Source organism: Corvus brachyrhynchos, unplaced genomic scaffold (assembly GCF_000691975.1).
Source record: "Corvus brachyrhynchos isolate BGI_N302 unplaced genomic scaffold, ASM69197v1 scaffold43, whole genome shotgun sequence".
Taxonomy (NCBI): domain Eukaryota; kingdom Metazoa; phylum Chordata; class Aves; order Passeriformes; family Corvidae; genus Corvus; species Corvus brachyrhynchos.
In genome coordinates this window covers 2,820,648-2,844,740 of record NW_008237353.1, presented here as the reverse complement: position 1 = coordinate 2,844,740, position 24,093 = coordinate 2,820,648, and the positions used below count along the sequence as shown (strand labels likewise).

Below are 24,093 nucleotides of genomic sequence, written 5' to 3'. Positions count from 1 at the left end.
TGTGGGCTGACCCACAGCGGGGGCAGGAGCTTGCTGTGGTTTGCTCATGGGGGATTTCCTCATGACGAAAAGGAAGATAGAGAAGGGTTTTGCCTCTTGATGGGCTTATAAAGAGTAAACACGTAGCTCTGCAGGACTCACAGAAAGAGGCCTGTGGGTGAAAGCTAAGTGCCCTTCTTGGAGATCGGCTTGATGTGTGACTGACTCATGGGGGCAGAAAAGTTCTAATTTTAGTGAAGAACAGACGTGAAATATATTAACTGGAGCCCTCTTCTCTCTAAGATTTCCTCCAGCAGCGCCCCCCCCTCCCCCTCCCCCCACTTCTGTCTTCTCAAGCACTCTATGATTTCACACACGAGAAAGAAGTGATTTTCTTGCACTCTCAAGAGATCCACTGGGTTTTATATTTTACTTGTACCTTCTAAGTAATAGATTGAGTTCCTGGTCCTTGAAATGAGAGAACACAAAGAGAAAAATAAAGCTTAGAGCCTGTTATATTTACCATTATGGTCAATGAAGATAGAAGCAAAAAGTTTTAAAAATAAGTGGGCTACTTCAACAGTGAGGCTCCCAGTGAAATTGCTGTCGGACTTCCTTCACAGAACAGACTGGAGTTTCCAAAAGTGTTACCCACCCACACTGTTTACCCATCTGAGTTGGACTTTTGCATGGTGAGGACTTGTTGAACTGACTTCTCCTCATAAAGTTTTCTAGAGGTGATTTGGGTTTAGGGTGCCCAGACTGGAGTGACTTTCAGAACCCTGGTTTTCAAAAGGGACTGACCATGCATTCTCCACCCATCAAATCTCAAAACCCCCCTCCTAAATAGCTTCTCTCCATCATGATCTCAGTAGCCTAAAGACAGCAGCCACAAGTGTTTTCCAAAAATAACATCAGCAACTTTCAGTTTCAGGATTTGTAAATGCTTCTGTGATCGACCTCGGACTTCCTCAAAAATTCTCCAGGGGGAAACAGCTCTCACAGATCGCAGGGAAAGGATTTCCCCTCCCCCCTCCAGATACCTAGAGGGGACGTCCAAATGGTTCCTCTTCTGGGAGCTGCCTTGACTTTTTTCCATGATGAAATTCTCCAGCAAATAATTTGTAAAGTTAGGTCACTCCAGATGCCTTTGTTTATTTTGAAAATGACAAAATATGCTAAGAAGAGATGATGTTCCACATCATGTGTTCCTAGCTGCAGAGTTAAATATGTAACTCTACTGAAATACAGTTTGTTTTCCTCAGCCATGCTGATAATTCCTGTTTAGCCCAAGTCAAAGTGTTTTGGTGGCACTGTGACCTGAGGTCTTAAATGTGGTTTCAGAAATGACACGTCATAAGGACAACATTTGCACAGGCACTGTGCTGTTAGAGCGGCAGAGAGAAGGTCGAGAGCGGATTTTGAGCTGACAAGCCATTTCCCCTAACATTTTGCCATTCAAGAGAGATTCGTTCAGTGCTGATTTTGACAGCCTTCACACCAACCCACAGTGTCTCTTGGTTAACCTTAACTCTGTTCAGATCAACGCAGAGGGGGAGAAGAAGAGAAAAAAGGGAGGTGAGTTGCTACCAGCGCAAGTGCTTGCAGAAATAGAGTGACCTCACAGATTTAAGAGGAGGAGCCTTGGTTCATACATGTAGGGATTTTCCCTATGACAGAGAACCTCAAGATAAACCTGGGGGATTCCCCAGTCTGCCTTCAGAAATATCACTCTAGAAGCAGTCACAGCTTCACTCTGCTCTCACAGTCCATCCTGCAAAGTCCATCTGTTGCTGCTCTGCAATCTGAAGCAGTAAAAGCCATGTCTCTGGGAGTCTACACTCTGCTCATCATCCTGTGCAATGGTAAGTGGGCAGCCCTGCATTTTTCCTTCTGGTCTTTCATGTTATGTGGGGATATGTTTTGGGAAGACAGGAAGGATTGTGTAAACAATCTCTTTTAAAGGTGATGTGTACCTGTGCTTTGCAGTTTGGTGCTTGATCCGTGGGACTTCTGTGATGATCCCAGGCATTGCTGTGAGGTGTGCTGAAGAAGCGGTGCTGCCCTGTAAGGTTCTTCAGGACTCCTCAATCTCCTACCAGACAGCATCTTGGTATAAAGTAAGAAAAAAGCCTAAGTTACCTGAGTAGTCTGCTTTGCTCTCCTACCTGATACTGGCTTGTCTTGTACGAAACGGGTTGTTTTCTGCGGAGGCATCCTCCTGTCACTGCAGCAGAGAGAAGGCAGCAGTGCAAACCTTTGAGCTGACCATGGGGAACAGGAATTTTCCGAGTCATTGGAGATAGGCTATTTGAGCATGGTTCCCTGAATTGCTCTTGGCCTGCTTTTCTATCTAATTATTGCTGGCTTCTGTGGATCACAATTCAGGTGATGCCCCATGTACAACCTGCCAAATACTACTCCAAAGAGAAGTCTTCCAGGATTTTCTTCAGAGCAAAAAATGGTATTTAAGCCTTGCAATGTCAATGATGTTGCCCTTGTTTAATCCCCTCCAAACAGGAGCTGTTTTTTTCTTTGAAATAGAAGAACTAAAAAAGTACTTGCTATTCTGTAGGAAGATTTGACTAGTGGGGTGGGCATAAGGGCAGAGCATGTGCAGAACGATGGAGAGCTAGAAATTCTGAGTTATCTCTTTGTGCTCATGAAGTAAAAATCACATCTCAACTGCTCTGATTCAGAGTTTCTATCTCCAGAGCAGGAGAGCTGTGACCCCTGTGTGCAGGAGGGGTTACAGGAATCAATCAGCTAAAGAGCAGAAAAGTCCTACTCAACATTATCAAGAAGAAATGTTTTAGAGAGGTAGAATTGCCCAGTGGTGGAAGAGGTGGCTGTTGACAAGCTGTACAGCACCGTGTATTTGCATCTCAGCACAGAGCTTCAGCTTACAGTGTGAACCACATTAATGGGAAAACAATGAAGGTTTTGTTGTCCTCCATTCCCCACTCCCAGCCATACACTCCTGCTGCTTATCATGGGCCAGTCCTGGTGGTCCTCTTGTTACCTGTTAAGTCAACTACTCTGTTGCTTGTTACAATAGTGGAAAATCAACCTGTGAATAAAGAGTTTGTGGGCTACAGAGTTGAATGACTTTCCCATGAGATGGTAGAGCAATGGAAGGGAAGAGGAAAAAACTCTATTTATGGGTGGTGAAAACCGTTAATTTATCTCTGCCAGAACCTAAAACCACAGCCTTGGCTTCCTCAGCAGTTCAGTCAGATACAGTTTTAAACTCATTTCCTACAGTAAACCAACAAACAGCATTTGTTATTAGACAGGGCTTCTGAGGTTGAAACCTGCAATGCATCTGAATTTCATTGCTGGTACAACAATGAGCGTCTGCCTGCAGACTAGATGACAACTGCCACCTCAAAAGAGCTGCTTTGAACATCTGACTTCCAACCCACCATGTGCAGCATCTTTTTCCAAATTGTTGAACTAAGCACAGGTGGTAGACAGAGAGGAGAGAATAATGCATTTAGTTGAACTTTACTATGGGTTATGGGATTTGAGTCAACTTATTCTTTTTTGCTTTCTGCCTCAAAAGCTGGATAAGGTACTGTATTTTCCATCCAGATATGTGCTAATTATTTAAGGCTCCCTTTCTCCCACAATGTCCAGGAAGGGCAGAGAGCTCATTGAAGGCAAACCACGCAGTCTGGTGGACCTGGAGGGGTTGAGCAGAAGTGGTAGGGGATGGGGGAGGAATAAACAGAAAGGCTGACTGGATCCCAGAAAATTCTCTCCCATAGCAGTGTAGGAAGTCAACAAAAACAAAAACAGGCTGAACTGTGGGGATCCTCCAGAAGCATGTTCTTCCCCAAGTTCGGTGGGAGCTGGCAGGGCCAAGCAGCAAACAGCAGCCAAAAGCCATTCCCTGGTGAAGAAGTGTAAGGAAAGCCTGTCGACCCAATTCTGTGTTATCTCGTAGCTCTTTGCAGTTCTACCTGGGCACAAAATGACTGCATGGGCAAGGATGGTGATATTTGATGGCGCCTTTTGTGCGGGCCCTCTCCTGTGCTGCTTCCCTTTGCAGCAGTTATGCCGTCACAGTCTAGACTGCCACTGCATGTCCCCTGCCCTGTCCCTACAATCCCCACTCCCTCCATGGTCTCCTTGCTCTTCCTGCTTCACCTGCTTTGCTCAGGAAAAGACTGATTTTCCAGTGTCCAGCATGACAGAACCTTGCACTTATTTTCTCTTCTGACACAAGAAGTAACATAAGTCAGCTATTGTCAGCTCTTGCCACAGTCCTCAGGGGCTGATGGCACCAACCATGGTACTGCAGTCTTCTGTTTGCTTTTCCCATGAGAGAGGTGGGAAGTGGGGACAGGCAGGCGGGGACGCCAGCCCCAGCCACAGTTGCAGCTGTATTAGGAAAAGCAGAGCACCAAATATAAAAAGCTTAACTCTCCATGGGGAAAAGTAATTTAGGCTCAGTGTTTTGTGCTGAACAAGCAATACTTCTACTTGTGGGGCTAGCTAAATAGGCAGCAGGCTTGAAGCTCTTTCTCCTCCCCTCTCTACACTTTGGCTATGTGCTACTGTCCCCACCCAACGCTGCAAAAGGAAAGTGAGGGAATGGTGGAGTGTGACTGGGCTACCCAACACAGGTAATTACTCTGTTATTTAAAAACAACTACTGAAGGATTAATCAATAAACACCACATATAACCCCAAAGGACTAATTAAAAGGCAATTCCAACAAATGGTATGAAATTTCAGGCTGTAAAGTTCAAGCAGCTGTTAGGCGAAATCTTTTGTATGAGGTCACTTTGAACTGTGAAGTAAATGCAAGCAATTAACCTTTGCTTCTGTTGCTTTAAAAAAAAAAGATGGTGGCAACGTTACGGTGCTGCTTGTGCAGCTGTTTGCACAGGGTGAATGTTCTGTGAGCGAACCCCTCCTTCCTGCTGGCACCTCTGTGTGCTCAGACCAATTAAGGGACAGTTTGTTACAATCTGCTAAAAAAAAAGGATGTAATTTAAAAGTATTTGCTGTATGGAAAAGGAATCGTCTAAAGGAGTTAATATTCTGGTGTCAAAATCCAACTGGGTGTGAAAAAGAAGTTTTGCACTCAATTCCTTTGCTTTTGCTAATGTCTCATACTGCAAAAAAAAAAGCATAGATGTGTTTGACCTGCTGTGCATCCAAGATCATTGGAGGTAATTATTCTCATGCAGGAAGTCCCTGTGTCAGTAGTTCTGTGCAGAATCAGGACGACAGTCAGTCAGCTCAGGCAAAATTATTTTTACTTAGAAACATATGAAGTAGGCTGGCCAAACACACTGGGGAGAAGGTAGAGCACCAAGTCCTCTTCCAGCCTGGTGCAGCTCTCATCCCATTCACTATGAGGCCATAGAAAAGAATTCATAATGATGATAGTCTTAAAGCGTGGTACATTTTTAGGAGTGCTGGGCAGCCTGCAGGCCATAAACGTGTATATGAGCAGCATGGAAGTTGACCAGCTGAGAACTGAAAACGAGGTCTTTTTCCTAAACACCCAGGCACTGGGAATTGTCTATGGAAATGCTTGAATGGTTTGAATCTCTACAGCCCACCCACAAGAAAAGAATCTAGGTAATGAAACTTACATTTCTGCCTCGTAGGGCTATTGAAAACTGAATAGTTTCTCTTTGTGCAGCACACTGAAAATGAGAACCACTTCATAAACCTTCATAATTATCGCTTTATATCCAGTTTGAAAATCAAGTTTAAACACGCTCAAATGAAGTCCCAGTGGATATTTCACTATAATCTTCATGTGATAGCCAGAAGAGTCTTAATCTAAAACAAATCTTGAGGAAGAGGAAAGAAGGCTGTGCTTCAGTGGAGAGAAATTTGTTAACTTTACAGGACTTCCCTGAAAAATATAAAATTGTGGCAGAATAAGAGGGGGAAGCCGTATTACAAAATCAGAATAAACATTATAGACATATAATGTTGACTGCGCCTTCCTTCAAAGGAAAATACTTTTGCTAAAACTGCATAGCTGTGATATATTAGGATAAGTAAATATTTGCTAAATTACTTCAGCCTAATTTCTAACCTACACAAAGAAATGCAGTCAAATGCTCCTCAGACATCTATTAATCCCCAAGTAGCTTCATCACGTTGATGATTTAGACAGGAAGGGAGCAGTGGAAATTATTTCATGACCCAAACAATTCTTTTGCCTGGCATGAGCTAGGGCTGGATACCCTTAGCTAAAAAAACCCAAACCAAATCAAACCAACTAAACAATAAAGAGTCTGTGTGAGTGAGTCAAAGGGCTTTTCCAGCTGGCTCATGTGTCACACATAGCTCCTTTGCTGTTGTTTTGGGGTTGGGTTTTGGATTTTCTTTCCTCATATCCCCCCCTCCCCCCTTTTTACAGCACACTCAGAGTTCACTCACATGTGCCCACAATTTATGTCTGTTATTTTCAAATTTAACTTTGGTATCTCTACATGATACTGTATAGGAACCATATGGATGCACCTTTAGCACTAATCAAATGTGGAAGCACTTTTGTGCTGAAAAATACACCTATTAAGTGGTTTCAGCTCAGTTGTGTTTCATTATATGTTGGCTATTGGGCATTGCCAGAATTCGATACATTTTGCTTCAGAAAATAAATTCCTTCTGGCCGTATGTAGATTTTTAACTCTCTATAACAGTCAGAAATTTCAACTTGGCCACTATGCCTGGTATAATTTTAAACAAAACCATTTTTACAATCATCTCACACTCATTAGAAAATAATCTGATGTTAATATGTTCCACCTTTAAACTGACATCAGTTTTGGACCTCAACCATTTTTTTTGAAATAAAAACTTTCTTTTATGGGAAAAGTGGATTATATTGGCACTTTGATTTACCTGGAAGACACCTTAGTGTGAGAAAGATTTGATGAAAAAAGGTATTTAATGAGAGCAGAGAACATGAGTTAACGTGAAAAATGCTCACTCTCACACGTTCATGATAAAATTAAATATGAATTGATTAGTTGGGCGTAAGTACTACAGCATGGGTGAATAGCCTTTTTTTAGGGTACTACCATGTAATGCTGTAGCAGTTTTCAAAACAATAGCTAAAACCTAGCCAGCTAGAACCGAGGAAAGTGTTCCTCCTCCTCCTCCTTCTTCCACCTTGTTTTTAGTTCCCTGAAAAAGAAATATTTGCTGAAGAGAACTTAAATTTTGGGGGCCTAATTATTCTACATATTTCTCATAATTCATCCAGTCAGAGAACAGAAATATATCAGCTCAGTGGTATTTTCAATCAAACATATCCCATTTTAATATCCACTGTATCACCACCACTGTTCTTATCAAAAAGCTCCAGGCTAGGAGAAACTTAATAGGAATCAGTCAACTGACTAGAGAATATATGTGGGAAAATCACAACCTCTTTAGACCAAGTGTTTCCAAGCTTTTGGGAACTAGAATAATTTTCAATTAAACTCACTAAAAACAGGCAACTAGAGCTGGCTGCTCAAGGCTGTGTCCAGTTTAGTCCTGAGTATCTCAAAGGATGGAGACTCCACACCCTCTCTGGGCAGTCCATTCCAGTGTTCAACCACTCCCCTAGTAAAAAAGGTTTTTCTTTTGCTTAAGTGGAATTTCCTGAATTTCAGTCTGTGCCCATTGCCTCTTTTCTTGTCTCTGAAGGCCACTGAGAAGGGTCTGGCTTCAGTTTCTGTATCTCCCTGTTAATCAGATTGAATCCATACTGATAAGAGGAACCTGAGTCTGGTCTCCTCCAGGCTGAACTATCTCTTCCAACTTCTGCTCATGTCAGGTGCTCCAAGATATTATTCATCTTTGTGCCCCTTCACTGGACTCCCTCAGATATGAACATGTCTGTCTTGCACTGGGAGCCCAGCACTCCCGGGTGTGTCTCAGCAGGGACTGAGCGGAGGGGAAGGATCACCTCACTTCAGCATCTTCTGAAGATATTCTGCCAGGTGATTTCTGAAAGTCTGCCACACACGTTGCTGAAGGACAATGTATATGTGACACTAAACATAAACTTGCATTTCTTCTGTTTTTTAATTTTCTTAATGGGTAGTTTTATGCAGATAGGCAGAATGATGTTGCCAGCAAGTCCCTGTTTCCCAGCAAAATGCTCGCTCCAATAACCCCCAGCAGACTGCATGGTAACAAGGCCCTTTTTATGCAAATAGATTTAGTAGAATTTCTACCTGTCCCCACACAAGCAATCCCCATGCCTTTTGAATTTTGGTAAAGCCATTAACAGCAAACACGGGAGCAGGAACAGACCTCCTTCCTTTTCTCCTCCATTTGGGCATGGGGAGCAGAGGAAGCTGGCATGCTTCAGTTTGCTCAGCAGTGAGGTGTAAGGGAAATGAAACACAAATGAAATGTGGGAAGAAAAGATTTTTTTCACTGATTAAAGAAGAGGATGGTCCCTACACAAGTGGATTGCTGTCTCTGGAAGCGCTTGCTTTGATCCGTCTAAGCTTGTGTGGAACTAATTAGGTAAAACCCCCAGCATCTACCTTGGGCTGTGGTATCACCTGGAGGACACTTGGCATGAATTGGAGCTGGTTTATCGTAGAAGCTTGAGCAGCAAAATGATCTGTCTAGTGAGAGTCTGCCAAGTAAGTCACCGGAGGTGGCAAGCAAAGTAGCATTTTTGTAATTTTAATTAGGTTTGGGGTGGGAAAGAGGTTATCTTGAACAGAGCAAGAGGCAGAATGATGACCTTACTGAATATCTCATGGACTTCCTTTTATACAGCTGGGATATGAGGATGCACTCTGCAAATTTGCTCAGATGTTTTCTTGCTACTTAGAGAATTTAAAAAGCGAGGGGGTGTTTTTTTTTTTTTTTTTTTTTTTTTAAATAAGATAACAGGAGTAAGATTGCTGTGGAAAAAGGCTTGGTTCAGGCATCAGAGAAAGGGGTTGCTGTGACCTCTGAGTAGGGGTGGATGTAGAGGCTGGAAAAATGCCACCAGATGTCTCTGCAGCCTAAAAAATGTTGGGATGCTGCTGGACAGACTACCTTGCCTGCCCTTGCCTTTCAGTAAAGACGAGATTTAATGGAGGAAGAAAGGCGTGCAAACCCTGAATTAAACCCACACATATGACCCCTTCCTCCTCCTCCTCCTCCCCAAATGGAAGGTTCACAACCCCCATCCGGGTCACCACTGATTTCTCCACAAGTGAGGGAGCAAGATTACGCCACAAAGTAACTTTTCCTTCTTGTTTTGGGGAAAAGCATGTTGATAGTGCAGTTTCATGACATTGCTTTGCCTTACATAGAGCATGTTTAAGGCAAAAATCTGACAGTCTTGTCTGCAGGGTCACCATCAGTGTGCTTGCAGCATCAACTGAGCACCTTAAAAGCTTTGGAGGCAATAATCAATCCTATCCCTCACTGTTCCCATGAAATAGGGAAGTTAAATCATTTACCCAAAATCTCACTTGGATAAGTGCATGGTCAGGCGTGGGATGCATGCACTTAATTGAATTCTCCCTTATAGGAGCAGTGCTGATTGCAATTGCATACAGAAAGATCAAAGTGTTTTCTCATTCCCAGATCTCAGCCACAAGAATCACACCACCATTTACCACCCAAGACAGCAATTATTTATGCTGCCAGTGAATTAAAGGAAGAAAACAAAACCAAAAATCCCTAAACAAATCTAGTTTTTTGTGTGTAGCTCAGACCTCCTATTTGCAATTTAGGGCAATGCAAAGGGCAGCCGGGCTGGTTCCTTTTATTGCCCTGTGGGCAGTTTTAAATTTCACTGAGGAAGGGGGTGGTAAGGGAAGGGAGAGTGGCAAAAATTAGATCTGAGGGAGGTCAACTATATCCACTTAACTGCTATTGACCTAGTTGTAACCAGAGCTGAGCCCAGCCTGGGTATTGGAATTCCTCTGGCCACATCTCTGACAGTGTGCAGGGCCTGAAAATACCTAAATCCCTGTAGCACAGTGAAGTCCCTACAGCCTGAAAACCACCATACATACTGCTTGTAGCTGCTTGGGGCTGAGTGTAATAAGAAAGAGAAGCTGGGATAAATTTACTGGGGGATTAAGGGGAACAAGGTACTTTCTTCCCTCTTTCTGGGTAAAATGTGGAAAGCCCCAAGAAATTACTGCTCTGTGTTTCAGTTGATGCACTGAAAAGCCCAAAACCTTTCTGAGAAAGAATCTTTACAATTAAGGAAATCTTGTGCTTTAGTCTCATTCCTCAGTTCCTGAAAAGTTCCCCAACTCGCAGCTTGTTTTACACCATTTTAGGCTGCAAAAACAGCAAAGTATAACAGAGCATCAGACCCATATTTCCCTCCAGACTCCTGAGTGTGCTTTCCTCCTGCAAACACATGAAAGGGAAACCAGATACTGCTAGCCTCAGTGTGAGAAAATTGTGTTAATTTTAATAACTTACAGTGTAACTGTTATACCCCAATGCAGTAGCTATGCTGATAGAAAGTAAGCACCAACATATGACCCAAAAATGTGTCTATTAAAATAAAATAATAATAATAAAAAGGCTTGGCTTACATTAGTTACATGTTTGGCTGAAATGCTGAGCCTTGGACTTATGAGCTGGCTCTAGCTCTGCTGGTCCACAGAAAGATTGAATTCATTACTTGGAAAACCTTCATGGAGGGCATGCTGCCTCAAATCCCAGGGAGCAACTTCGATGAATAAGAATGGACATGGGCTAATTCAAACCCTTCTTCCATCTTTCAAATCAACTTAGTGATTTCTCTCTTCTTTGTGGTTTCCAGCCAATCGTCATTTTCAGTGCATCCTATTGCCCCGCAGTACGAACTGTTCTGGGAATACACTTCATTCCTCCAGCAGCCTCTCAGCAATGCCAAGGAATGTAGCTCTTCTGGTTACAATTAAGAAATTCAACATACAAATGCTCCCCAAGTGCACCAGAACCTGCTTGTGACCTTCACACAACTGAATCTGAAGGAGTCTAAGCAATTTTTTATTCTTTGGTTCCAATAATGAGTGGAAGGGAGGGAAGTGTGTGTGTGGGGAACCTCCATTCCTCCAGAGAGGCAGCATGGTTTCAGGGGTCAGCTACATAGAAACTGGCACAGGGAAGTGCAGTTTCCAGGGCTGCATTCCCACAGGGAACTCTGGGCTGAGGAGCCGCTGGGAGGATGCCAGCCTGTGCTTGGCAGAGTCCTCGTGCAGTGGCACACTTGCTGCGTTGGCAGGTTTAATTCTCACCACTGCATGGCAGAAGGTGAGATGGCAGGGTGAGCACAGGCAGCAGTGGAGCCTCCCTGTCTGCTGCCATGCTCTCCTGGGCACCTCTGGTCCCCAGAGTCACTGCTAAGCACCTGGGTAGGGCTGCCTCTTGCTGTCTCTGCTCCATCCCCTTGGACTGCCTCTCTTGGTCTGAACTCTTCTGGGGCCTCTGCATAGGGCCACTGAGAGCAGATTTCTACCCCTGCCTTCTGTCATGTTGCTGTCCAGGTGAGGCAGCTTAAGAAGTTATTACAGAATAGTTTTATAATTCCTATTTATATAGAGAGTCCATTTAAGCAAAACCCCATATACTTTTGGACTGCAAGCATGAACGTATTAAATGGGTTTGAGGTTGTGCTTCCCCCTCCTCTCTTCAGCCTCTGCATTTCAGCCATAAACCAGTTTTAAAATTTTCTTTACCCTAAAACTGAGGATGACACTGTTGCCCAAGAAAATAAATATATTTGTGTTTTCCAGATGGCTGGAGACAGCGAAGGAATAGCATGGGAGGTCCTTGATGTGGAATCTCATTATCCACGAGAAGCTGGGGGGTCCTTGAAGCTCTCCAATGACACCTCCTTTTCACTGAGGATCAAAAATGCAACCAGCCGAAACAGCGGGACATACAAGTGCACTTTGTGGGGGCAGAGCAGAGAACACAATCTGAGCAGCACAGTCACATTAAAAGTAACAGGTACAGTAGAGAGCTCCCATGCTCCACGTGGTATGTCAGGAAGGTAACAGTTTTAGAATATTTTACAAACACCAGAGCAATGTAACACCTTGCTTTATATTTTAGGTTGCCCTGGAATAGAAGAGGACAAACTAAAAAAATACAAAGGCGAGCTCTTCATGCTGACTTGCCTTGGGATTTTTTACTTGCTGCTCATCTTCTTTACCTGTGTAAGTAACTCCCTTTCTCATAAGCAAAGCAACAAAACCAACCAAAATTCCCCAACTCATTTTCTCTACTAGCACTACTTTAACACAGCTGGTCTGAAGTTGATGTCCATACTTAATTTATGATTAAACTCAGGTACATGAGGATGGATTTCCAAAGAGAGAGAACTGCATCCTGATCTAACTCTGATCTAACTCAAACCATCAGTTATTTTTCTGCACTCTCTCTGCTCATTTCTGCTTCCAGTTACTCTGTGTAAACTACTCATCAGTTTAGGGGCATAGCAACGGGTCTTCTGGTTTAGTACCTGGGAACAGCATTTGTCCAAGATGGATGCACAGGCCTCTTGGAGCCCTTCCCCACCTATGGAATTGCTTTGTGTGGTGGCAGGATGGACATGTCCAAGTCCACCTACTTTTTGCCTCAGTTTCCCTCACTGGTAAATTGGTGACAGCCCCATTTCAGACGAGCGTTTTTGTGAAGTAATGTCTTTCTTGTTAAACAGACATTTTAAGATATATGGAAAAAAACCTCTTTTGGAGGTTTATCTATACCTTTACTGCTGGCTGGTAGTTCTGGAAAAGGAAGGGAGAGGAGGTACTTGGGAAGCTCACTCCGTAGAAACAAAACTATGCGTTGGGTGCAGTGGCAGTGAGGTCACCCCTTCATGCAGAGGTCTGCACCTTCTGGCTCAGAGGTAGCATGAATCTGGGGTGTCAGTGTATCACTGGCTGCATTTTTAATAATGCAAAGCAAAACCAACCCCAGCGTTTTGGGAGGTCAGCTTTAACTTTTGCTGCCTGTTTAATATTTGCCTTCTTGTTTTGCTCCTCAGCAGATGAATCATAACTGTTGATCAGAGTATATCTAATTAGCTGCGCTAAATGTAGCTTTCCATGTATCTTCAGGGAGCAATTAAATTTATGCCTGTCTCTTTTTTAGATTGACAATTCTGCCAGTAATTTGTGCCATTCAGACTAAAGTTTGACAAGATAAATCTTGTAGGAATTTGTTAGGATGGAAGTATGAAAGCAAAGATATCACTCAGAAGAGACAGATGCCCCATGTTCTTCTCAGTGTCCTGAAAGAATTTCAGATCTCTGCAGAAATCTCCCCTCCCCTTACATTAAAAAAAAAAAAGTCCCAGTTTTAGTGGTGCAGTTATATAAAGCAGAGCTCTGTAGTGAAGATAATCACTCGGGTGGAATTCTGTGTACCTTACTTTTGGGTGAGGCCCTGTCTCAGGTATCAACCTACCTTTCATCAAAATTTAATACTGACCTGATCTCACAAGTGAGGTTCATTATTTAAAATGCCTGTTAAGTTCTTACAGGTTGCCTCGTCCTCTTCTTTAGCGGAGATAGTGCCTTATCGCCACTAAACTCAACAGTGACGTTCACTTTAGAACTGGTTGGCAGGACTGGGGCTTTACTTTGACAACTTGATGAAAATATTTCAGGCACTGGCTTGCACTGAAAGCAGGTGGAAGCACACTTGCAAGAGCTTGATGCAAGGCCTGTGGGGATGAAAATGTGGATTAAATAAAAATTTCCTTTTTTGACTAAGGCTTTTGTCCTATAAAGTTCATTGATTTAGCAAGAAACAGCAGCTTTTGTTTGTATTGGGTGCTTCCAGTGACAAACAAATGGGAAAGGTGTAATGAGCTATAGTTAGCAAAGAGAAAAAGGAAAACTTTCAAAAGTTTGGTTTTTTTTAATTAGCTTTCATAGGAACTCTTAGTTTTAAGCTTTCCTTTGTGTTTTCTCTTTTAGACATGTCTAAGAAAAGAGAGTATGTCTCCCAATTACCAAAAAAACAGACCAGATATGAAGCACATCCTCACCCTCATCAACGTACATGAAATGACAACTTTCCAGCATTTAAATGGCAACAGCACTTGCAAAAATGAACCTACTTCAAGTTCTGTCTAAGCTGACGTTGATGGCACTGTGGACTCATCAGTAAACACAAGCTGGATGGCTGAGTGGTATGGAGAGGAAACAAACGATAATATCTGGTCTCTTCAGAACAGCCTGAGAGTACAGGTACCTTGTCAGTGATCTGCTTGTGCTGGACAAACCTTCAACAAGCACTGTTATGCACTACAGTAACTTTTGAGAGTTAGTCAGCTAAGAAATACCTTTACAGCTACCCAATGTGTTACAAGGCTGTTATGACGTTGGTATCAACTTTATTTCACTCTGCTGTGAAGCCCTCTTTTTCTGAGCAAGAGCACGCTTCTAACATGAAGACTGAGTTATAGGGAGGCCACGGTTGTGCAAAGCCAGCAGATTAAGCTCTTCACTGGACTGATATCTCCTACCTTTCCAAAGCAAACACAACAGATGCTGTGGTATGAAAAGATAAGTGTGTGGGGCTGTCTCTGCTCTGAGCCTGATCCTGGAGTTCCCTTATTGCAAATGAGATCTAACTCATCATGTGATGTTCAAGTAGGCTGAAGAGGTAACTTCATGCTCTTGCACTGGATGGATCAAAGCAACATCCACTGTTAAATCTTAGAGTGACAGACAGGCTGAGAAGGAAGAAGATTTTCTCAAAAGTCTGGACTGAATGAACTTTTTATCTCAGCAGGAGAAATAGGGACATATTTTCCAGATTAATCTATAGGAAGCTTCAACAAGACTGTTAATCTTAAATAAAAATGAAGAAGACTGTGATATTAAGGACATGTAAAGGTGACTTATTTTGTGGTTTACAAAATGTGGCGCCAAATGTATGCAACACTTATGTCAGTCAAGTTACATGAGTGAGAACCAAAGCCATGGCTTGGAAGAAATCAACCAACCATGTCTTTGGGATGTATTAAGTTAATTATGAGACACAGGAATGGAAGATGGGGCATATGACCACCTGTTTTTGGTGCTGGCAGTGTATATATGTGAAAAAAAGACATGAGAAAAGCTGAACTCAGGCACACAATAAAGGGGGGGAGAAGATTTGTCCTTTTGGACCAAAGTGCAAGGGATCCTGGAGTCTGAATTCAAGGAACCTTCCTCTATTGGATTGCTAGTGCAGAAGGTGAAGGAAAAAGGAGTCTAGAGTGACTGTGGGTGCGTATGCCATAATGTCAGAATTTGAGCCCAAACATCAGAATTTGCATACCCTGAAGAACACAGTCTTAAAAAAATACTTCAAGAACTGATTGGCAACATTAGGATTTTTAATGCAGTTTGGAATTTCAGGCTGTTGACAAAAAGATCTTTCTTTAATCCTGTAACTAATTTTGAAGTGTTGATGGGAAGAAAGCTGTACATCACTCAGCACTGGCTCTGTGAGCAGGGTAGATGTCTGCATTGCTGGAGTCCAGGAGGCTCCTGACCAGAACAACTTCTAGTTAAAGGGATTTGCAAATTACTTAGAACATAGTCATGTCACATTGGTTGGATTTTTTTTTTTAATTTTTACATTTAAATGTGCATAGCATACTTGAAATAAGAATTCAGAGGTAGCCTACCATTTGGTTTTGTGTGCCACAGATGGCAAATAAACCCAGAAAAACTCCATATCAATTGCATTTTATTTTACAACTAGCATAATTATATCAGATAAGGTGGAGATGTGATTCAGCCTCTTCTGTGGGAGAAAGCATGTATGTGTGTATAACTGATTAATCACTGGATAATTTTATGCACTTCTAAGGACCTAACATCATTCAAATTTTCCTCAAAATTTCACTTTCTGTCCAAAATACATTATAAAACACCTGTTCCCTACCAAAAAGCAAGTAATTAGGGAAGACACAAGGGTGCTTCAGTCTGCCCACCGTCACTTTTAAACATGGCCCACATCCTGGGTGACCTGTATGTTTAGGAGGCAAAAATATGAACTGAATGTGTATTTGTTTCTCCATTTAGTCAGAAAGGCTTAATAACTGACAACCATAGTTTGTTGGGGTTTATTATCGTGGAATGAATGCTAAGAGGTTGAAATGGATCTTAAAAATCATCTAGTCCCAGCCCCCCTGCCATGGGCGGGGACACCTCCCACTACACCAGGTTGTCCAAGGCCTTATGCAACCTGGCCTTGAACACTGCCAGGGTTGGGGCATCCACATCCTCCCTGGGCAACCTCTTCCAGGGTCTCACCACCCTCACAGTAAAATATTTCTTCCTGATCTCTAGCCTAAATTTCCCCTCTTTCAATTTGTACCTATTGGTCCTTGTCCTGTCACTACAGCTCCTAATAAAGGGTCCCACTTTGGCTTCCCTTTAGGCCCCTTCAGATGTTGGAGGGTTTCTATGAAGTGTCCACAAAACCTTCTCTTCTCCAGGCTGAACACCCCTAATTTTCTTAGCCTGTCTTCATAGGGGAGGAGCTCCAGTCCTCTTATCAACTTTGTGGCCCTCCTCTGGACTTGCTCCAGCAGTTCCATGTCCTTTTTATGTTGGGACCCCATAGCTGGATGTAGCACTCCAGGTGGGGTCTCATCAGAGCACAGTAGTGGGGCAGAATTCTCTCCCTCACCCTGTTGGCCACTCTCCTTTTGGTGCAGCCCAGGATTTGATTGGATTTCTGGGCTATGAGCACGCACACACAGCTGGCTCATGGAGTTTTTCGGTAAGTATCACCCCCAAGTCTTTCTCTGCAGGACTGCTCCCAATCACTTCTCTACCTAACCTGTGGGTGTGTCTGGGATTGCCATGATCCAGGTACAGGACCTTGCACTTTGTTTTGCTGTACTTCATGAGGTTTGCACGGGCCCACCTCTCAAGCCTGTCCATGTCCCTCTGGATGGAATCTCTTCCCTCCAGCATGTCAAATACACTACACAGCTTGGTGTTGTCAGCAAACTTTTTGAGGGTTCATGCTCTATTCCACTGTCCATGTCACCAACACAGATGCTGAACAGCTTTGGCCCCAGTACTGACCTCTGAGGGACACCACTCATCACTGGACAATGAACCATTGACCACAACTCTTTGTGTATGGCCATCCAACCAGTTCTTTAACCACTGAGTGGTCCATCCATCAAATCCACGTCTCTCAAATTTGGAGACGAGGATGTTGTGTGTGTCAAAAGTGTCAAAGGCTTTGCATAAGTCCCGGTAGACAATGTCAGTTGCTCTGCCCCTGTCCACTGTAGCCCCATCACAGAAGGTCACCAAATTTGTCAGGCACGATTTCTCCTTTGTAAAGCCATGTTGGCTGTTACCAATCACCTCTTTGTTTTCCATGTGCCTTAGCATATTTTCCAGAAGAATCTGCTCCAGGATCTTGCCTGGCACTGAGGTAAGACTGACTGGTCTGTAGTTCCCCTTGTCTTCTGCCTTCCCTTTTCTAAAAATGAGGGTTATATTTCTCTTTTTCCAGTCATCAGGGACTTTACCTGACTACCATGATTTCTCAGAAATGGTGCCTTAGAAACTTTGCCAGCCAGCTCCCTTGGGACTTGTGGATGATTGTTGTTGAGTCCCATGGACTTGTGTGCATTCAGGTTCCTTTGATGGTCTCAAATACATCATTTGATCATATCATCCTCTCCTACAGAGGTCTCAGGGTCTTCATTCTGCCAGTCCCTACACCTGCCTTTCTCGACTTGGGTGGTACGGCTGGAACACTTGCTGTTGAAGAATGAGGCATAGATGTCATTGAGAACCTCAGCCTTCTTTTTGTCCAGGGTAGCCAGGTCTCCTGTTTCCTTCTGGAGAAGGCTCACATTATCCCTGGTTTTCTTTTGCTTGCAATATATCTATAGAAGCTCTTTCTGTCATCCTCGATATTCCTGGCCAGACTCAATTTTAACTGGGCCTTGGCTTCCCTAGCCTTGTCCCTAGCTTCCTGTATTCCTCCCAGATCACCTGTCCTTTTTTCCACTGCCTGAAAGCTTCTTTTTTCTCTCTCAGCTTGCTCAGCAGCTCCTTATCCATTCATGGATGCCTCTTGGAATTTTTTCCCAATTTCTCCCTTGCTGAAATCCATTGCTCCTGAACTTGGAGGAAGTGATCCTTGAAATTCAGCCAGAGTTACTGGGCCCCTCTTCTTTCCAGGGCTCTATCCAATGGGACTCTCTGGAGTAGGTCCTTGAAGAGGCCAAAGTCTGCTCTCCTGACATCTGGGACAGTGATTTTACTGCGTGCCCTTCTCACTGCCCTGAGGATCTTTATCTCCACCATCTCGTCGTCACTACAGTGCCTTGGAGCACTGCATTCCCCACCAGCTCCTCCCTGATGGTGAGCACAAGGTCCAGCATGGCACTTCTCCTTGATGGCTCCTCAATCACTTGTGTATGGAAGTTGTCTTTGACACATTTGAGGAATCTCTGGGATTGCTTTTGCCCTGCCACGTCGTCCCTCCAACAGACATCGAGGAGGTTGAAATCCCCCATGAGGAGCAGGGCTTGAGAGTGGGTGGCTGCACCCATCTGCCTACAGAGAGCTTCATCCACACCATTCTCCTGATTGGGTGGCCTGTAGCAGACTCCCACTATAACATCCCCTGTCCCTGCCCTCCCCCTTAATCTTCACCCACAAGCTCTCAGCGGGCTCCTCATCCTTTCCCAGGCAGAGTTCCAGATTCTCCGACTGCTCATTGGCATAAGGGCTACGTTCCCTTCTCGTCTCCCTAGCCTGTCTTTCCTAAAAAGTCTGAAGCCTTCCATTCCAAAGCTCTAGTCACAGCAGCCATCCCACCACATCTCCGTGATGCCAATGATGTCATCCCCAAGCAGCTGTGTGCATGTCTCTAGTTCTTCTTGTTTGTTCCCCATACTCTGTGTGTTTGTGTAGAGGCATTTGAGCCCGGCCCTGGATAAAGCCAGCTCACTGGCTGGAGTATCTGGCATGCCTCTGCATTATCTTTATATACTTCAAAAATACCTGTATGTACTTTTTTAGGAGCACAGAAAAGAGGAAGGAAGGGAAAATTCACTTGAAAGGAGTTGATAATTAATCAGCAGCAAAGGCTGAAACACTTTTAAAATTATTTCTTCAGAAGGATAAACAGGATCAGATCAGATAGAAAAGAATGAAAAAAAAAAAAAAAAGGGACTTTGTGCAGACAACTATGCCCATTATCTTTTTCCTGAGCCAAACTGTCTGCAATACAGAAGACTGGGCCTGAGGCATCAACACTGTGAGTCAAATTTCAGGCTTAGAAGTTTCAGGCTGGTTGATTCTGGGGATTTGCTGTAGGCCCAGCTGTGCAGTAGAAGTGATCATGTTCAAGGCCACTTAAATGTGTTAAATTGTTTAGAAGAAGTAAAGCAGAGAGAAAGTCTTATGCCAAGATGCTTCACTGAATCACAAAGTTGGAGAGAAACAGGCAACTTCCTAAAGCAATGAAGGTGCCTGCACATCTGGGGTGTAAAGGATATAAAGAAGCTTTTGTGGCATTGTAGGACAAAAACTAACATTAACTGGAATTATTATGAATCAGAAAGAAGAATATAAGTTTATATACTACAATGACTCCAGCAGTAACTGGAAAAAATTTTTAAAAATCATGTATTGTCTGACAGTATTGCAGAATGACATAAACATGTTTTTCAGCATAGTATCTCTGAAGAGACAGTGCTTTCCTTGCAATATGGATCTGTGGATCTAAGTAACCTGATTAAAAAATATTGCCCCAGCTAACCCAGCATACAGGGGATGAGCGCATGCACACGTTCTTTAGACTTTAACACTCCATGATTGAAGGGAACATGTTTCTGTATTGCATAATCTAAAGCCTGTTTTGATTACACAGGATAATTGAATTGCTCTGTTGGACAAAAAAATCTGTTTTATTTTCTACCACTCTTCTTATTATCTATGTCCCCAGCTTTGTAAAATAATGTAATAGCATAAGTGTGTGCCTGAACCACTCCTGATAGTACTTTCTTACAATACATTTTAAAATGAGAAATTCAGTTAATGTTGATAAATCCATGAGGTGGGAAAACCCATAATCTTTGTTTTCTGAATAAAGGCTGGATATCTGGAAAACAGAAAGCTCCTGCAAAGTCTAGATCAGAATGAGGGAGATGAGTTTTCCTGACTCTCCTGTGGGTGCCGTAGTTACGGGAGCTCTCTTGTTATTATTTCTTGTGGGTTTTGTACCTTTTCCATTGATTTTTCCCCCCCTGTGGCCTGCATTTTTCACTGTTTTATCCAACAGTGAACTATCTGTGTTCAAAGATAACAATAAGCATTATATATAAAATTACTTATACAGAGGGAGTTTGTACACCTGTGATTAAGAAATATACAGGGAAACACTGTGTGACATGGGGAAATCACCCCAAAGAGAAATCGCAGGAGTCACACACCAGAGCTAAATGAATATCCAAAATGGCAATGAAGGAAAGCTAAAGGACATAATCCACAAAACGCTGAGTGTATGAATTATAGCCCTTAGCTAAGCCTGATTTGTGAGGCTAGTACTTACACAGCAGATAACCCAGGCTGACAGTGACCTTGACAGCACTGCAACAGTAATATTTTCTGTAAAGGCTGGACAGCTTTCAGCCCATTTCTCCTGAGCAGGAGCTACAAGCACGCTTGTGTGCAGCAACGTGGACCCAAGTAATCGTTGGTATGTGCCTGTCAATGACACAAACAGAATAGGGCTCTTCAGGCACGACAAATGACTCCCTCTCTTCTTTCCTCTGCCCTTGATAAGACCCATTTGAGCAGCATAAAGAGCTTTTCCCTAGAGCATAAGTCCCCTTTCTTCCCTCTTTCAGTATGGAGCTGAGCAGCGATGCAGTGCAGAGGGGATCTGGTTCCAAGTCCACTGAGCAACTGCAAGTATTTTGTGACCTTCTCAACCAATACATCTGCCTTTGGGGAATTACAATTGATTTTCCTCATTTCTACATGTGAAGACAATGCTTCTACACCAAGTTACAGCTACATAGATAGGTAAATTGTAAGTGCTTTCCCCACAGCTCCTCTAAGTAAATGTTAGTGAAACTCTGGTTCTTAGTCTTTTGTGGAACAAATTGCTGGGGAGATAAAAAACTTACAAATAAAAGCAATATGAAAGTTTTTGGGTGATAGTCTGTTCTCTTTTCACTTTGCTGCCAAGACCTGTGTTTGCAGTACTCTGCTTTTTGCTGGCTACAGCTGATATTACTTCTGCATCAAGCTGCGAGAAGAGTGCTGTTAACTCTCTGGAGCAGTGATGTAAATCCTGAAAAATCCACCAAGGGAATGGGCGGTGGCAAGACCGACAGATTGCTGCAAGGAGTGGTCAGTCCTTTGAAGGCTTCATCTTATGTCCCACCCTTTGATGAGTCTTCAAACCCTTTGATGGAAAAACATGTTATGTCCTTGTAGCTGAATTTCAAGTGTCTCTGTTACACTACTAATGGACAGCCTGGGCTGTCTCTAAGTGTTTGCTCTGTTACAAGACAAAAAAAACCCTAACAAAGCCACAAACCAACCCCATGGACAGATTGATGGCAAGGGGCAACAACTGAGAGAAGAAACAGATCGCAAGGGGCAATGTGGATTGCACAAGCCCAGCACAAACATGGTCTTTGTTCCCTGCAGAGTCTTTCAGTTGCTTCTGTGAAGGGAATAAGAACACCCTGTAGTGTTTGGGGTTTATTGTGTGTTTACTTTAAGAAATATTTGCACCGTGTGCCTCAGTTTCCCTATAAATGGAAGCAATTTGGCTTAAGTGCTGCCCTGTGTGAGAGGCAGGGAAACTGGCAATATTTGCAACTTTTCTGCTTGGACCTGAAAGGAACTTTTTGCCCAAGTTGTTCTTCAGGGTAGAGAACAGCAGGCTTGAGTTGTTGGATGTTACTGTTAAGGGAAAAAGTCCCTGATGACAAGAGAAACTGGATTAATAAGAGTTAGTAAGAAGAAAAATTCAGGAGTCTCTGTAAATGTTGGGGTCTAGACCAAGCACCTGTAACACAAATGTGTGACAGTTCCCACCCACTCCCTTTTGCTATTTTTGTCCCATCTGAATTCCAGCTCTGCCAATTCATTCTCACATCTGTTCTCAGACTTGGTATCAACACCGGCTTAATCACATTCCTTCCATCTACTGAGCTGCAAGTGTAGGGCTATGTAGAAGCCAGGACAAATTAACCCCTTCCCTTCATTAACACCAGCTAGCATGCCCCTCTTAGCATGGGGCTGCTGGTGTTTGGGTGGGCAGCAGAGTCAGCTCCCCAAGTGGAGAGCGTGCTGAGCGCATTACTGCCAAAATAGCCTGGCTGGTACATACTTGTCAGTGTTTTTGGAGAGCAAACGGGACGGGGAGCTCCATTCCAGGAGCCTTTTTATTATTTTATTCCGGCATCAGTCTCATATACACAGTTGAGACACAAGAGATGGTACAAGGCTCACATCGTCACAGGCAGCCAAAGATTTCCCTGTTACAGAGCATTCTTAAGGGCTTTGTAGCCAATAGCATGCTTCTAAAGTTTACAGACAACTGTTCTAACCAATCTTCAATAGTGCACGTACATCTGTTGCACACAATACTTGCTTGTTATGCCTTATATAATAATGCACAATATTCCATTATTAAGCTTGAACTTATCTATCTTGCTAAGCATATTTCCTACAACTTCAAGACCTATCTCAGCCAAACCTAAAAACTTTAACCATTGTTTTAATGTCCTTGCTTGCTATATAATTGTATCTTCTTCTATCTTCAAGTTTTTGCAGCCAGAGCTGATTCCTAAATTCTTTTGCTTTATTTCTGAAACCTGCTTTTTTCTCACACCTAAGAGCCTTTCCACTTTTTGTGTTTCCCACACATACTGACTACAAGAGGTCTGGAGGGGTAGCAGCACCTGGGGCTACGTGAGAAGAACAGCCAGCTGATCAAGCAGGTCCACCTCCTCAGCTCAGCCTCTCAGACTACACCTGGCTTTGTCACCCAGTTCCAGACCCCCAAAACTTCCCCCAAGGCAATCAGGGCTATAGTGCTAGTCCTGTGAGGAGAGGCTGAGCAGCTGGGGCTTGGAGAAGAGATGGGTTTGGGGAGGCCTTAAAAGCAGTGCCCCAGTAAATATGAGGAAGGTATCAAGAAGAAAGAACCAGGTGGGAAGATGAAAGGAAATGAGCATAAAATGAATGAGAGTAGTTCAGAGAGGAATATTGTTTTCCCTTTGAGGACAGCCAAGCAGTGGAACAGGTTTTCACAGAGGCTGTTGAGTCTGCATCCTTAAATGTTTTCAAGACCTAACTGAACAAAGCAACTTATTCTGATCCCAAAGCTTACCTTGCTTTGAGCAGGAGGTTGGACTAGAGACTTCCTGAGGTCCCCTACCACATCAATTATCCTATAAACCTACACTTTTCATGTCAGAGAACATTTATTTATTACTGCTCTCCAAGTTCATCACACTATGAATGGACCACTCCAAGACATCTGCCCTCTGCCAGTAATGACCAAAAGTATCTCAGACAAAATTTTTAGAATACTGTAGGAAAAGTTGTTGTGGGATGAAAGAAAAAACAAACTATGGGCAATTTATGCCTCAAAATTAGAATGCAAGCAAAATGGCAACAAACATGATTTTTTAAACTTTACTTCTTCACCCAAGGGCAAACACACAAGGATACATGGGATGCTATCAGAGACATTTCTCTGTGTTCTGGCTTTTCTCAGTATGAAACAGATCTTATCGTGGCCCCTGCAGGAATCCAGAGTCTCCAGTACATCTTGTATTTGAATTTTCAAAGTGTTCATAAAATGTGACATTTAATAAAGACAGTTTTTGTCTTCATCACATCCCTGAGTCTCAGAACTATGTGATAGCAATGGGCAAGTGACTGCACATGCACACACACAGGCTCAAGGAGCCAAGCATAGGGTCTCATCATTTTTTTAGTCTGTGCAAGCCTTAACCATACTGAGTTTTACAGGTGGATAAAAACAACCAAAATAAATTCCTAACCTGTGGCACACTGTGGAAAAAGAGCCAGCCTTATGTTTACACAACCTTTGTCCTTGCAGACATCAGGTCTTGGGAACTACTGCCTTGTGGGGCAGTTC

At 43.2% G+C, this 24,093-nt stretch overlaps 1 protein-coding gene and 1 long non-coding RNA gene across 4 annotated transcripts in view; one reads left to right on the top strand and one right to left on the bottom strand.

Annotated features, from left to right (window-relative positions):
• Positions 1-24,093, bottom strand: part of LOC108445824 — a 215,278-nt gene that overhangs the window by 14,678 nt on the left and 176,507 nt on the right. Inside the window, exon 1 of one of the 2 annotated variants that reach the window (XR_001860807.1) lies at positions 1,956-2,039. The exons of the other annotated variant lie outside the window; for it this stretch is intronic. This is a non-coding gene — a long non-coding RNA (uncharacterized LOC108445824). Of the gene's footprint in view, positions 1-1,955; positions 2,040-24,093 lie in introns of those variants that run through there. 2 annotated transcript variants of the gene reach the window in all.
• Positions 1,287-15,650, top strand: CD83 (CD83 molecule). 2 transcript variants are annotated; one of them, XM_017730672.1, is made up of 6 exons: positions 1,292-1,557; positions 1,748-1,844; positions 1,969-2,099; positions 11,703-11,919; positions 12,025-12,128; positions 13,899-15,650. In XM_017730672.1, the coding sequence occupies exons 2-6, from the start codon at positions 1,802-1,804 to the stop codon at positions 14,055-14,057; spliced, it is 654 nt and encodes a 217-aa protein (XP_017586161.1). In that variant the 5' UTR covers positions 1,292-1,557; positions 1,748-1,801; the 3' UTR covers positions 14,058-15,650. The 2 variants fall into 2 exon arrangements, with proteins under 2 accessions (XP_008629122.2, XP_017586161.1); XM_008630900.2 differs by having other exon boundaries at positions 1,287-1,844.

Bases quoted from the DNA above. Each gene is read 5' to 3' on its own strand.
- CD83 (XM_008630900.2), top strand. From the start codon at position 1,652: ATGACAGAGAACCTCAAGATAAACCTGGGGGATTCCCCAGTCTGCCTT. The intron at 2,100-11,702 runs GTAAGAAAAAAG...TGTGTTTTCCAG, and splicing joins AGACAGCATCTTGGTATAAA to ATGGCTGGAGACAGCGAAGG. The intron at 12,129-13,898 runs GTAAGTAACTCC...TTTCTCTTTTAG, and splicing joins TGCTCATCTTCTTTACCTGT to ACATGTCTAAGAAAAGAGAG.